The following is a 12,770-nucleotide window of genomic DNA, read 5'->3' on the forward strand; positions in this document are numbered from 1 at the left end:
TGCCAGCACCGCCCTTACTGGGAGCACTGGGAGCGAACTGGGAGCGAACTGGGAGCGAACTGGGAGCGAACTGGGAGCAAAGAGAGCCCGGAGGCGGTGGGCGGGGCCAGAGCCAGGGGCGTGGTTATGCAAATCGAGGAGCGATCGCGCGCTGTGATTGGTGGGCGGGAGCAGCGCGGGGTTTACGCGATCACGTGAGGGTCGGGGTGGGGGAACGGAGCGATGGCGGCGGCGGGACCGGGAATGGGGACAGGGACCGGGAATGGGGACGGGGAATGGGGACAGGGATCGGGAATGGGGGACAGGGACCGGGAATGGGGACCGGGAATGGGGACAGGGAATGGGGACGGGGAATGGGGACGGGGAATGGGGACAGGGAATGGGGACAGGGACCGGGAATGGGGACAGGGAATGGGGACAGGGACCGGGAATGGGGACAGGGACCGGGAATGGGGACAGGGACCGGGAGTGGGGACCGGGAATGGGGACAGGGACCAGGAATGGGGAATGGGGACAGGGACCGGGAGTGGGGACAGGGACCGGGAATGGGGGACCTGGAACCGAAATTCGGGACCGGAATTTGGGAAAGGGAGAGGAATTTCAGGCCTGGGCCCCGTACCGTGAATGGGACCCGGAATACAAGACACGAAGTGGGAAATTGGCACCTGGAATGAGGACAGGGACATGGACTAAAAGACTGAGACTATGAAGGCAACCGGGAATAAAGGACAGCGACCAGGACCACAGGATGGAGACCAAGACTGGGAATGGGGCCGGGAGTGGGAATATGGGATCAGGCCAGGGAATGAGCGAGCAGCAAGCAGCCAGAGAATATGGGATGGGGATTAAGACGATGGGACTGGGATCAGAAAAGGGAATATGAAACAGAATTGGGAATACGAATATGAGAACGGAATAGGGAATACAGAAATGAAAATACCGGAATGGGAGTTGGACCAGGATAAAAGAATGGGAATAAGACAGGTAATATGGGACTGGGAATATGGGAACACAGCAGGGGAGAGAATACGGGACAGGGAGAGAGAAGGAGAATGGGATCCAGACTGGGATGGGAGCAGGATTGATGTGACACGGGAATGGGCTGGAGCCAAGGGCAGTGACAGCGGGGAGAGGGAGATCCTGCACAGGGGACAGGGGGAGCTGAGATGGGAGGACATGGGGACAGTGTCAGGGCCAGGGGTCCTTGATCAGTTGTCCCAGAACCTCCACCAGGGTCTCCCAGCGCAGCCAGAGCCGCTGGGCCTGGCGGGCACAAAGCCCCAAGTACCTCAGGAACCCCCAAGTCCCTCGAACCCAGCGTCCCCCACATCCCCTAGAAGATCCCCCCATGTCCCAACCACGTCTTTGTTCAACGTCTTTATTTTGCCCGATCTGGGGTTTTGGGAAGGACAAAGAGGAATACAATGAAAATCCAGGCCACGGAGAGCCAGGAGGAGGTGGAGCCCCCAGCCAGGTGTGTTCCCAACACGGATCAGCAGCACCAGGGATCATTGGGGCTCTGCCCAGCGGGGGTCACTGGGGATCATCCAGCGTGGATCCTGCCATGGGGGATGGAGCTGGAGCAGAGCACGAAGCTCCTGCACACACAGCGCTCCCAGGGCTCCCTTAATGGAGACTCTGCTGGTGTCTGCTTAAGTGAGCCTTCTGTGAGAAGCTCTTGCCACACTCGGGACACTCGTGGCGCCTCTCCCCGGTGTGGATGCGCCGGTGAGTGATGAGGGTGGAGCTGTCGTTGAAGCCCTTCCCGCACACAGGACACTCATAAGGCCTCTCGTTTGTGTGGATGCGATAGTGCCGGAGGAGATCAGAGCTGCTCTGGAAGCCCTTTGTGCATTTATCACACTCGTAGGGCCTCTCCCCGCTGTGGATGCGCTGGTGCTTGGTGAGGCTGCAACTCTGCTTGAAGCCCTTCCCGCACTCGGGGCAGCGGAAGGGCCTCTCATCCGTGTGAACGCGATAGTGCAGGAGGAGACTGGAACTGCTCTTAAATGTCTTCTTACATTTATCACACTCGTAGGGCCTCTCCCTGCTGTGGGTGCGCTGGTGGGTGAGGAGGGTGCAGTTCAGCTTGAAGCTCTTGCCACACTCGGGGCAGCAGAAGGGCCTCTCCTCTGTGTGGCTGCGATAGTGCTTGAAGAGATGGGAGCTGCTCTGAAACCTCTTTTGGCATTTATCACACTCGTAGGGCCTCTCCCCGCTGTGCATCCTCTGGTGGATAATCAGTGTTGTGCTCTGGCTGAAGCCCTTCCCACACTCCCCACACTCATAGGGTCTCTCCCCACTGTGCATCCTCTGGTGGGCAATCAGGTTTGAGCCATGGGCGAAGCTCTTCCCACACTCCCCACACTCGTAGGGCCGTTCCCCCGTGTGGCTTCTCCCGTGTAGGATCAGCTCTGATTTACTCCTGAAGCTTTTCTCACACTCCCCACACTCGTAGGGCGTCTCCCCGGTGTGGATCCTGTGGTGGACAATCAGGCTGGAGTTTGTCGTGAATCTCTTCCCACACTCCCCACACTCGTAGGGTCTCTCCCCCGTGTGGATTCTCCTGTGCTCAGTCAGGTGGGATCTGCGCCTGAAGCTCTTCCCACATTCCGAGCACTTGTGGGGCTTCTCCCCATCCTGAAGCTGCTCATGGACCCCCAGCTCCGAGCTGTGCTCGCCTCCCCGGCCCAGGCTGGGTCTTTCCTGCTGGGATCCCCGGGATCTGCGTTTGCAGCCCCTCCTGCTGCGGGATCTCCGCGGCTTTTCCTCCCCGTTGCATTCCTGTGCCGTGGAGCCGCTGCAAACGGCCTCTCCCACGAGGTTCTGCCGCGGGGATTTGTCCTCGCTGCTCTCCGGCCTCAGCTCCTTGTCTGGGGCAGGAAGGACAAGCAGAGGATGGGATTTGCCTCCGTGCCACAGGGAAGGGGAAGGAGATCCCCCCAGGTCGGGGGGTTGTCCTGCAGCCGGGGGCCGTGCTGGGCTGGGACATGGAGCAGGACACAGGGGGAAAGGGCCAGGGGCTTCCTCCTCACCTGCCTGGGGCTCCCGGGCCATCCTCCTCGTCCTCATGGCCTCCACCTCCTCCTCTATGCGGCCAAAGTTTGGGAATGGGAAATCCTGATTTGGGGGGGGGAAACAAGGGCCGAGCGCGTTGTGTTCGATGGTCCCGCTGCCCAAGGGCAGCTGCAGAAGTCAGCGCCCCTTTCAGCCTCGGGGGGCCCGGAGCCCGCTCAGCACCGACCTCCCGCACCCCTCCAGGCTGCCGGGGGTCCCCGGCTCCGGGATCGCCCCTCTGCGCTCTCCCCGCTCCGGGGCTCCCCCGTTCCCTCTCGGTTCTCCCGGGGATCCCCAGACCCGATATCGGCCCCTCCCCGTAACGTGGGACCCCTCCCAAGATCCCCCCAGGGGAATTTCCGGCTCGGCTTTGGCGTCCTGCAAGATCCAAACATTCCCTGTCCCGCCAAAAAACCCTCCCGGACATCGCCCCTATGATGAATTTGGGGCGCGCTCCCCCTCTCCGCTCACCTGCGGGTCCCGGGCGGGGCCGATGCTGTCGGACCCCGGGGAGCAGCGGCTCGAGAGCGCGGGAGAAGTGCTTGGTTCCAAAAACGCTCCTCCTGTTCCTGCCGCTCTTCCTTTCCCTCCTCTTCCTCCCGCCGCTTCTCTTCCTCTTCCTCCCGCTCCTCCTCCTCTCCCAGCCCGGCCCGGGCAGGTACCGACACCCAAAAGCAGCCGCGTTCGGCCCTGCGGAGCACTGGGAGCGATACTGGGAGCACTGGGAGCGATACTGGGAGCACTGGGAGTGATACTGGGAGCACTGGGAGCGATGCTGAGAGCCCTGGGAGCGATACTGGGAGCACTGGGAGCGATACTGGGAGCACTGGGAGCGATGCTGAGAGCCCCGGGAAGGAACTGGGGGCGCTTTCCCTGCCAGTTCCGCTCTGACTGGATTCCAGCTGCAGGAAGACAAGGGCCAGGGGATGTCACCTGGGGAGTGCCTGGCCTTGGCGATCGCTGCGTGCGCTGCTGTTCTGCAGAAATTGGGAATCGTTAGGGATCCCCAGACCCTGCACATCTCCATTCCCTGTGTGGGCCTCTGAACTGGGTCAGGCCCTGCTTAGGCCTCACCAATGAGGATCAGGCCCCCCCAGTTTATTGGAGGGGGACAGAGAGCTGGTCTCTCCCAGGGAACTGACCCCAGAGGCAGAAGCCACAATCCAAAAGGCACAGAAGGCTTTGGCCAAGGGCTAAGCTCAGCACTGTCAGCCCGAGCTGCCTTTCAAATTCATTGTCCTGGCAAAGCTGCCACACTTGCATGGTTTAATATTCCAATGGGTCAAAGGACACAAAGATCCACTCTTAATCACAGAGTGGGTTTTCCTCTCCCATCAATGATCCAAGACCATCACCAAGCCACAAGAGCTGATGGCTCAGCTGATCAGGGAAGCCCAGGTAAGACTGCATGAGCTGGCTGGTTGTGGCTTTGTGTGCATTCACTCCTGGTTAAACTTTCTAAGGAGGAAAGAAGTCTCTTGAGAAGTTGACCAAAGAGATGTTTGAGCTCCTGCTCCAGAGCAATGCCAACCTCCAGTTATCTCTGGACAACTACAGTGGACAAATATCAGTCCATGCTCTGGCACACGAGCTGTTTAATGAGGAATTCCAGCTCATTCCTCATGGGAACAGGAGCTGTAGGCCACCCAAAGCTCTCACAGTGTTCACTGACGTGTCCAGGGCATCCCACAAGTCGGTGATGACTTGGAGAAATCCCCAGACCCAGCACTGGGAAGCTGATGTTGAGTTTGTGGAGGGGTCACCCCAGGTCGCTGAACTGGCCACAGTCACGAGAGCCTTGGAGAAGTTCTCAGAGCCAATTAATTTGGTGACAGACTCAGCCTACGTGGCAGGGATAGTGTCCAGGGTGGAGCAGGCAGTTCTCAAAGACATTGAGAATGAGCATCTCTTCAGGCTGCTCCCAAAGCTAATTTGTGTAGTTTCACATCGAGAGCATCCATTCTATGTGGTGCCTGTGAGGTCACACACGAGTTTGCCAGGAGAAATCACAGAAGGGAATGGTAAAGCAGAGTCCCTTGCTGCCCCAGCTGAGGAGGCACATCTCCCACACATCTCCAAGAGGCAAAGCTGAGCCTGCAGCAATACCATCCCAACGTGCCAGGTGTGATCCCTCAGTTCCAGCCAACACAGAGTCAGGCCTGGGCCATTGTGGCCACCTGTCCCAGTTGCCAGCTCCAGGCCACGCCATCGCTGGGCATGGGGGTTAACCCCCGAGGCCTTGGGAGCTGGGAAGTGTGGCAGACTGACATCACACACATTCCCAGGTTTGGTGGCCTCAGATATGTACATGGAAGCACTGACACACCTTTGGGTGTGGTTTCTGCCTCTGCCCAGGCAGGAGAAAGGCTGTGCACAGCAAACAACACCAAGTGCAGCCTTGTCAGTGCTGGGGATCCCTAGGGAAATCAAGACCCAGACGGCCCAGTGTATAAATCCAAGGAGTTCCTAGAGTTTGTCCAGCAGTGGGGAGTGGAGCATAAAACCAACATCCCCCAGTCCCCACAGGCCAAGGTGTGGCTGAGCGTGCCCATCAGACACTCAGACAAGTCCTGGCTGGGCAGAGCAGCTCAACAGTCTGGATGTGACCACAACAGAAGCTCTGCAAAGCCACGTTTACTGTCAATGTCCTGAATTGCTCATTGGAGAATACGAGTCCTCCAGGGGTACGTCCCTTTAACAGCAGTGATCAGTTCAAGTTGTGCCAGCGTCCACCTGTCTGAATGAGGAGCCCAGAAACTTGGCAGACCAGGGGCCCTTTTGGACTCGTTCCCTCGGGCCGTGGCCATGTGTGTGTATCCACCCCCTCAGGCCCACGCTGGGTGCCCCAAAAGTGATAAAACCTTTGGTCCCCAAAAATCCAACTCCAGCTGCAGGGGATGAGAAGCAAGTAGCAGCTGCTTCGGAAAGAAGACACTGCCAGAAAAAAGAGAGAAAACCTCCCTAAGATCTGGATACAATACAGCAGAAACCACGACCTTTACAGTGCTTTGAAATGTTTGTTTTCCTTTTTAGAAGAAACCTGCCTCCCAGCCAGCCTCGCCATGAGCCCTCTCCAAGTTGTCATGGTGTTAGTGCTGAGCAGTCTGACAGCTGCCTGCATCATCCCTCAGCCACGCCAAAACATCTGGGTGACCCTGGCACAGACACTGCCACAAGAAAAGAGCTGCCTGTGCACTGCAGCAGCAAGAGACCCCATGTCCACCTGCCTGGTGGGGATCCCATTGCAGGCTGGAGAAAATCCAGCCAGCTTTGCACACCTGTGCCTAACCCAGGTCCAGAGAGGAGTGGCTGCCAAATGTGCCCAAGGCATCTCAGGAACCCCAAGAATTGGAGCTGTTGGGTTCCTCCCCAGCACCACAGCTCATTCATTTTCCCTTCAGCCCATTATCCAGCACCAAAGCCTTTCACAGCACACTGCAATATCGAGAGGAATTCACCACCAAAAGGTGGTGTAATATTCTGAGTCGTGTTGCAGCACACACCCCACACCATTCATGTCCCAAAAGCCTCCCTAAGGGTCTGTTCCTAATTTGGGGATATTGGGCGTGGGCAGGAATCCCTTCTCAGCTTTTAGGAGGGCCATGAACCATGGGGCAGTTGTCCCTGTTAGCACCCAACCAAACCTTCATTGGTGAATGGACACACAGAAACAATTTGGCCAACAAAATTCAAAAGAGAAGTGCTGACCAATTGGACCCAAACTGTGATTCAGAAATTTTTCATTGGGCCAAGACAAAAAGAATTTCTGCTCCTCTGTTCCTTCCAGGGGTTGCAGCAGCCAAAGCTCTGGGTGAATTGGGCCACCAAGAGTGCTGGGTGGTCAAACAGGCAAACTGCACATGCACTGCCATCAGCTCCCTCCTGGATGAGGAAATCACCAGGCAGGCCACACTGCAAAATGGTGCAGCCATGGACTTCCTGCTGCTGCTGCTGCACGGACACCAATGCCAGCAATTTGAAGGACTTTGTTGCATCAACCTGACCTCAAAAGCTCCCAACATCCACGCAGCCCTCTGAGACATGAAAAGCTTGATGGGATAAGTGAAGCAAGAATCCGAGGATTGGTTCATGGAACTGTTCAAGGGCTGGGGACTCACAGGGTGGTGGACTTCAATAGTTAAAACAAATTTGTCATTTTTTGTTGTTCTTTTCCTTATAGTGTTGGCATTCAGAATTCTACACTTGCTTAATTTTCAAAGCAATTAACAGTCTAATTTCTCCTACCTCAGGAGTCAGTCACATGGAGCTGACAAACCAAAAGCAGTCTAACCTGCCTGTAAATCCTAAGTGGTGGGCAAATCCATATTCTGAATCAGTCCAACGCCTTTCTTTTCCCTTTATTTAACAAAAAGGGGAGATGTTGTATTGCACTGTTTGCTCGGTAGGTTGCCCTGTTCGTGGTTCTACACTGCACTGTGACGTTTCTGTATTGATTTGTCCAGTACTGCTGGCAGTGCACTGGTGAGGTGGCAATTGGTTCTTGTTGCTCTTTCACCTTCAGGAATCCCACTGCAGATGGGTTTTCTGATAGCCCAGGCAGGGTGTTCAACTGCTTAATGCCCTCTGCTGCCACAGCAGCTATTCCAAAAGCCCACCTGAGTCCCTTTGGGTCTTTGTAATAGCCATTCCTGAGGAAGTCTATGCCTAGGATACATGGTGCCTCTGGGCCAGTAACAATTGGATGTTTCTGCCACTCTTTCCCAGTCAGGCTCCCCTCAGCCTCCAGCAGAGTCAATTCCTGAGATCCCCCTGTCACCCCAGCAATGGAGACAGGTTCTGCCCCACATGTCCCCATGGCATTGGGGTACACTGAGAACCAGTGTCAATTAATGCCTCATATTTCTGTGGCTCTGCTGATCCAGGCCATTGGATCCACACCATCCAAAAGACCTGGTTTTCCTCTGCCTCTCCCTGGCTGGAGGCAGGGCCCCTCCAGCCCTGGTTATTATTTCTTTTTTGGGCATACATGCTAGAGGTTTTTTTAAGGGGATCCAATAGGTCATCCTGCTTTCTATAATACCCTGCACCTTGGTCATGGGAGGCTGAGGCTGCCTTCACTTTAGTGGAACTCTCTTGGTTGGTGTTCCCCTCCCTGAGCTGACACACCCGTGCTGCCAGGACAGAAGTGGGTTTCTCATCTCACCTTCTCATGTTTTCCCCATGGTTGTGTAAAAAGAAACAGAGCTCAGCTCTTGGGGTGAACCCTCTCTCCTTAGCTGGGGGACGTTGGGTTTGAACTTTGAGGCCTGTGACTCTCACTGGTGCTGCACTGATCTTCCTCATCTCCTCCCTCATTCCTCTCATCTTCTCTTTAACTTCTCTTTGAGTTCCTTAACCACAGCACAGCCATGAGCCTGCACTGGGAATTGATCATTCTCTGATAATTCCTGAGCCTGTTGGTGACAGAGCCCACTGTCACTTGGTTGGTATCAGCATCAATCATTGCAATAAAGGGGGTATATTGAGATGGGCCCAGGTTTGCCAGATTCCACAACATCTGCCCTGTGCACCTGACCTTGTCAGGGTCATTGTCATGCTGTCCATCCCTCCCAAAGAGCACCTCCAGTACTGCCACTTCTCTCAGCTTTTGGATCCCTTCCTCAAGGGTATTCCAACGTGTTCTCTGGTGGTACTCCTGCATTCTTTCCCTGTGGACAAATCTCTCTCTCACACTCATTAAAAGTCGCTCCCAGAGGGAAAGGAGACCTGTCTCCCTTACAAATACCTGGTCCACACCTGAGTCCTGGGTCAAGGCTCCCAAATTCCTTGCCTCAGTACCATCCAGTTGCACACCTGTACCCATAAGGTCCCAGACCCGCAGTAACCAGGTTGTAAAAGGCTCACGGCCCCGTCGTACAATGTCTTTTCGCAGGTTACGGAGACTCTCGTATGACAGGGACTCGGTGATGATCTCAACTTCTGGCTCCCCTGCTGGTTGTGAGGGGCCCCCTTCCTGACCCTTATTATCTAGGTGCCTTGTTTTCATCTTAGACTTCCTAGTTTCCACAGGGGCAACTGCTGCTGGCTGTGAGTGCCCTTGCAGTTCAGCTGGAACCTGGACAGATGTAACATCTGTGGGTCCCACTGCTGCATCATCAGAGTCTCCCTCTTTAAGGCAGGGGGAGGGTTTCTCACCAGCTGGGGAGAGGTACTCCTTCAGCATCTGGCCCATCTCACGTATCTCCTTTGCTAGCACCCCCACCCATTCTGGGTGGTTCCTTTCCGAGGTGGGCTGTGGAGCAGGGTCAAACTCTGGGGCAGCATCCTTGTTTCCTGGGGTAGGTATCAGGGTCGTTATCCAAGTCAATCTCCCCTTATCTGAGAATGTTACATAGAACAGGTTTAACAGGGATATCAGCAATACCAGCCACTGTATAATGTCATTAGCATTTCGAGCAGATTTGAACCCCTTGAAAACTGGTGGGGTGGATTTCAAAAACTGGGTGATAGGTTGGGAGAAAATTTCCCCCACTGTCACTTCTACATAGTAAGTACCATTATTGAAGTAACCCCAAAACCACGCAGTTAGAGTGCAACAGCTCTGAATCCAGGTGCTAGCTATCCAGAGGAAGTTAAAAATCCGTGAATTCCTCACCTTATCAACCCACAAAATGAACTGGATAATAGCCACAGTAGCCTTAGTGATAGGACCCATTTTCAAATAAGGGCTTGCAAATGGGAGAGATGTAGCTGTGACCACATGGAGCCCCAACCAGGGTAAGCTGGACAACATGGTGCCACCAAACACCAAACTTAGGTAACTCAAGAACTTTTATTCCTTTTTCAGCCTCCTCTCAATGCCCTCAGGCCCCATTGCTCTGCACCAAAATCTGTCCTGATTTAAAAGACAGGAGCCTCTTTTTGAAATGGAGAGTGTAAAACCCCCTCCCTCCAAATCATTATAATTTTAGAATTAAGGGGCTCTCAGGCAAAGATATGGGGATAGGAATAACGGTTCTTTACTAATATATCTAACAAGAGAAACAAAAAACCAACAACAGCTATGACATTAACAACAAACAGAACATTAACTCAGTCCCAGTCGTTTTTCAGCCACAGACACCCTTTCCTGCCCGTGGTGAGGGCAGGGCAGGTCCCCTGCAGCTGCAGGAGGACTGGGGCAGGGGCAGGGGCATCCCCAACAAAATACCTGTTGTGGTTTCGGTTCAACTGGGCAGAAACATCAACTTCATGTCGTGGTTTGGGTTTGCCAATTTAAGATTTCCCAGCCAATGAAGCAATTTGTGTTGCTGATTTAGCATTGGCCAAATTGCCAGTGCACCCACAAGAATGATTTACTCATTTCCTGCTGTGAGATAGAATTAGGAAGAATGCAAAACAGGCTCAAACGTTAAATGGTACAAAGAGAAACTTTATTACTAGAAACTATAAGAAAAAAAACCAACTCAGAATAAAACTTTAGACCACTCTTCTTCCCCCAAGACACTTCTTCTCTTTCACAGTGAAAACATTCAGAAAACAACTCAGTTTACCATCTCTAAAATGGTCTTTCCCCAATTCACTGGGGAGAGGATGTCACAGTACAAGCTGGCTTGTTGCTGGGCCATTGATTCGGCCATAAATGGGAGAAGCAGCCTGGTCTGATAGACAGGCCTTTAGGGAACAATGATAGGACAGATTTGGAACTAGACAGGGATTATCCCCAGTGAGATCCAGCCCAAGCTGCAGAGAGCTATTGGTCAGAGAGCTGAGCAGCCTGGACTTTCAACCAATCATAAGTGCCTGCCCAGGAACATTAAGATGGGTTAAGATGTAAGGTGGAGAATAATAAAGGGGTTTTTGTCACGTGGATCATAGAGTGCTGTGTCTCTGTCTCAGACCTGGCACCAGTTGATGTTACAAGAGGAGACTTCCCTCTTTAATCTATGGAGATTTCTCCACAAGAAACACTTTTGTTGTGGCTTTGATGTCCCAGTGATCAGCCGCCCGGGAGAATGGAAATCTGATCACTATGTGAAAGTCCCTTCCTCAATTAACAGTTTTCCCACAGATATTATTGAGAGCCATATCAACTGTGGGTCACAATTTAAGGATTGTAACTATTCAAACAAAAGCTCTCTTCATCCCTGAAAAACAGAGGTCTTTCTTCTTCCCTGGGGAGCAGTAGGGGTCTTCTTCTCACTATTCAAACTCAGGGGATCACAGCCATGTCAACATCTGCTTACTCTAACACCAATGCCTCTGCTCATATCTACAGTTAGAACAGCCATATCCACCCCATAATACCCTTATGTGTTATAGAGAAACAAGAGTCTCCTCTCCATAGCATAAAAAAAAAGGAGAAATTTCAGTCCACGACTCTCCTCCTTCCCTCATCAGGGACCTGATTCTTCCTCCTCTCTGACCTCAGTGTTTTCATGCTGTTTTGTCACAGTGTGAGCTGGCTTATACAGGGCAGTTAATTTGGCCAATATGGGAGATAGACAGGCCTCCAGGGAACAGAGATAGGACAGAACTGGAGATAGACAAGGATGTGACCCAATGAGTCCCAGCCCAAGCTGCAGAGAGCTATTGGTCAGAGAGCTGAGCAGCCTGAACTTTGAACCAATCCCAGGTGCTTACCCGGGAACATGAAGAAAGGTATTTGAGGTGAAGTCAGAACAATAAAGAGGCTTTTTGTCACATGGATCATAGAGTGCTGTGTCTCTGTCTCGGGCACAGTGCCAGTCAATGTTACATCTGTGACTGCTGACGTGATCTGGCAAAGCCAATTCCTCCAGAGAGTGGGGAGACAAGGCTGTCCGAGAGACAGGAAATTCTGGTGAGAGCCAGGTCTGTCTGAGAGATGGGAGATGCCCAAAAAGACAGGCAGGGAGTTCTGGCCTAGAGCCAGGAATGTCCCAGAGACAGGAGAAAACTTAAGCTATGAGCACGAGAAACATGGCAGGAATCTCCTCCACAGACACACACATGGCTATCCAGGTATGGACACAGTATTTGGAGGAATGGGAAATTGAATATGAAGAGGAATCGCTTTTTGATTTAATATTATGGACAAAAGAAAAGGGGTTAGAACCAACCGGGGAAACTGCACTAGATATGGACTACTGCAATAAAATTGGAGAAGAAATCATAAACAGAGTGTTAAAAAACAATCCAGAAGCAGTCAAGGTGGTAAAACCTTGGAGGATTCATTAAAAACTTAATAAAACAGATAAAATCCGCAGTGCGCACCAACAAGGAGGGTGGCAACCAGACGGGGATAATGGAAAGCATGGAAAATACAGCTGATCCCCCACGGGCAGCAGCACAGAGAAGGAAATACCTTCTCAGTGTGAAGCAACTCCACAGACCAGTGAAGCCTCTGCAGCCAGAAATAAGGGGCCGGCAGAGCGATCCACGATATCGCAGGGAAAAGTTGGGGGGGGGAGAAAAGAGAACCAAAAAAGCCCTAAAGATGGCAGCGACCTCGTGATAAATGAGAGGCCCGGGGAACAATCCCAAGATGGCGGCGACCACGTGGTCACGGGTGGGAGAAAGGAAACACAGACATCCCTCATGGGGCGTGCCTGTGCCCCAAGCCCAGCCCTGCTGGGCTGCGCCTCCTACTCCGACCATGCCCTGGTGGGTGATACCTCCAGCCTTGGTCCAGCCTCAGGCAGGCAGGGTCCAGATCCTGGGCCAGCCTCCAGGAGCCCGGCAGGGTCCTGACCCCAGCCCAGCCTCCTGAG

At 53.5% G+C, this 12,770-nt stretch overlaps 1 protein-coding gene and 1 long non-coding RNA gene across 2 annotated transcripts; one reads left to right on the forward strand and one right to left on the reverse strand.

Moving 5' to 3' along the window:
• Positions 1 to 1,364: 1,364 nt before the first annotated feature.
• LOC148219350 (uncharacterized) lies at positions 1,365 to 3,747 on the reverse strand. The gene is made up of 3 exons (XM_088157695.1): positions 3,529 to 3,747; positions 3,036 to 3,120; positions 1,365 to 2,873 (listed from the first exon to the last, which is right to left on the reverse strand). Exons 2-3 carry the CDS (start codon positions 3,070 to 3,072, stop codon positions 1,627 to 1,629), a joined length of 1,284 nt encoding a protein of 427 aa, XP_088013821.1. The 5' UTR covers positions 3,073 to 3,120; positions 3,529 to 3,747; the 3' UTR covers positions 1,365 to 1,626.
• LOC148219351 (uncharacterized) lies at positions 3,548 to 7,216 on the forward strand. The gene is made up of 2 exons (XR_015799813.1): positions 3,548 to 4,455; positions 6,091 to 7,216. It is a non-coding gene; the product is annotated as an uncharacterized LOC148219351 (long non-coding RNA).
• The last annotated feature ends 5,554 nt before the right edge of the window (positions 7,217 to 12,770 follow it).

Source organism: Sturnus vulgaris, unplaced genomic scaffold, assembly GCF_052056855.1.
Source record: "Sturnus vulgaris isolate bStuVul1 unplaced genomic scaffold, bStuVul1.hap1 Scaffold_153, whole genome shotgun sequence".
NCBI classification, from domain to species: Eukaryota; Metazoa; Chordata; class Aves; order Passeriformes; family Sturnidae; genus Sturnus; species Sturnus vulgaris.

What these genes read in the sequence shown, in the direction of transcription:
- LOC148219350 (XM_088157695.1), bottom strand. Translation starts at nt 3,072, where the DNA reads ATGAGGACGAGGAGGATGGCCCGGGAGCCCCAGGCAG. An exon ending in GGCCCGGGAGCCCCAGGCAG is followed by an intron (nt 2,874 to 3,035) that starts GTGAGGAGGAAG and finishes TTCCTGCCCCAG; the next exon opens with ACAAGGAGCTGAGGCCGGAG.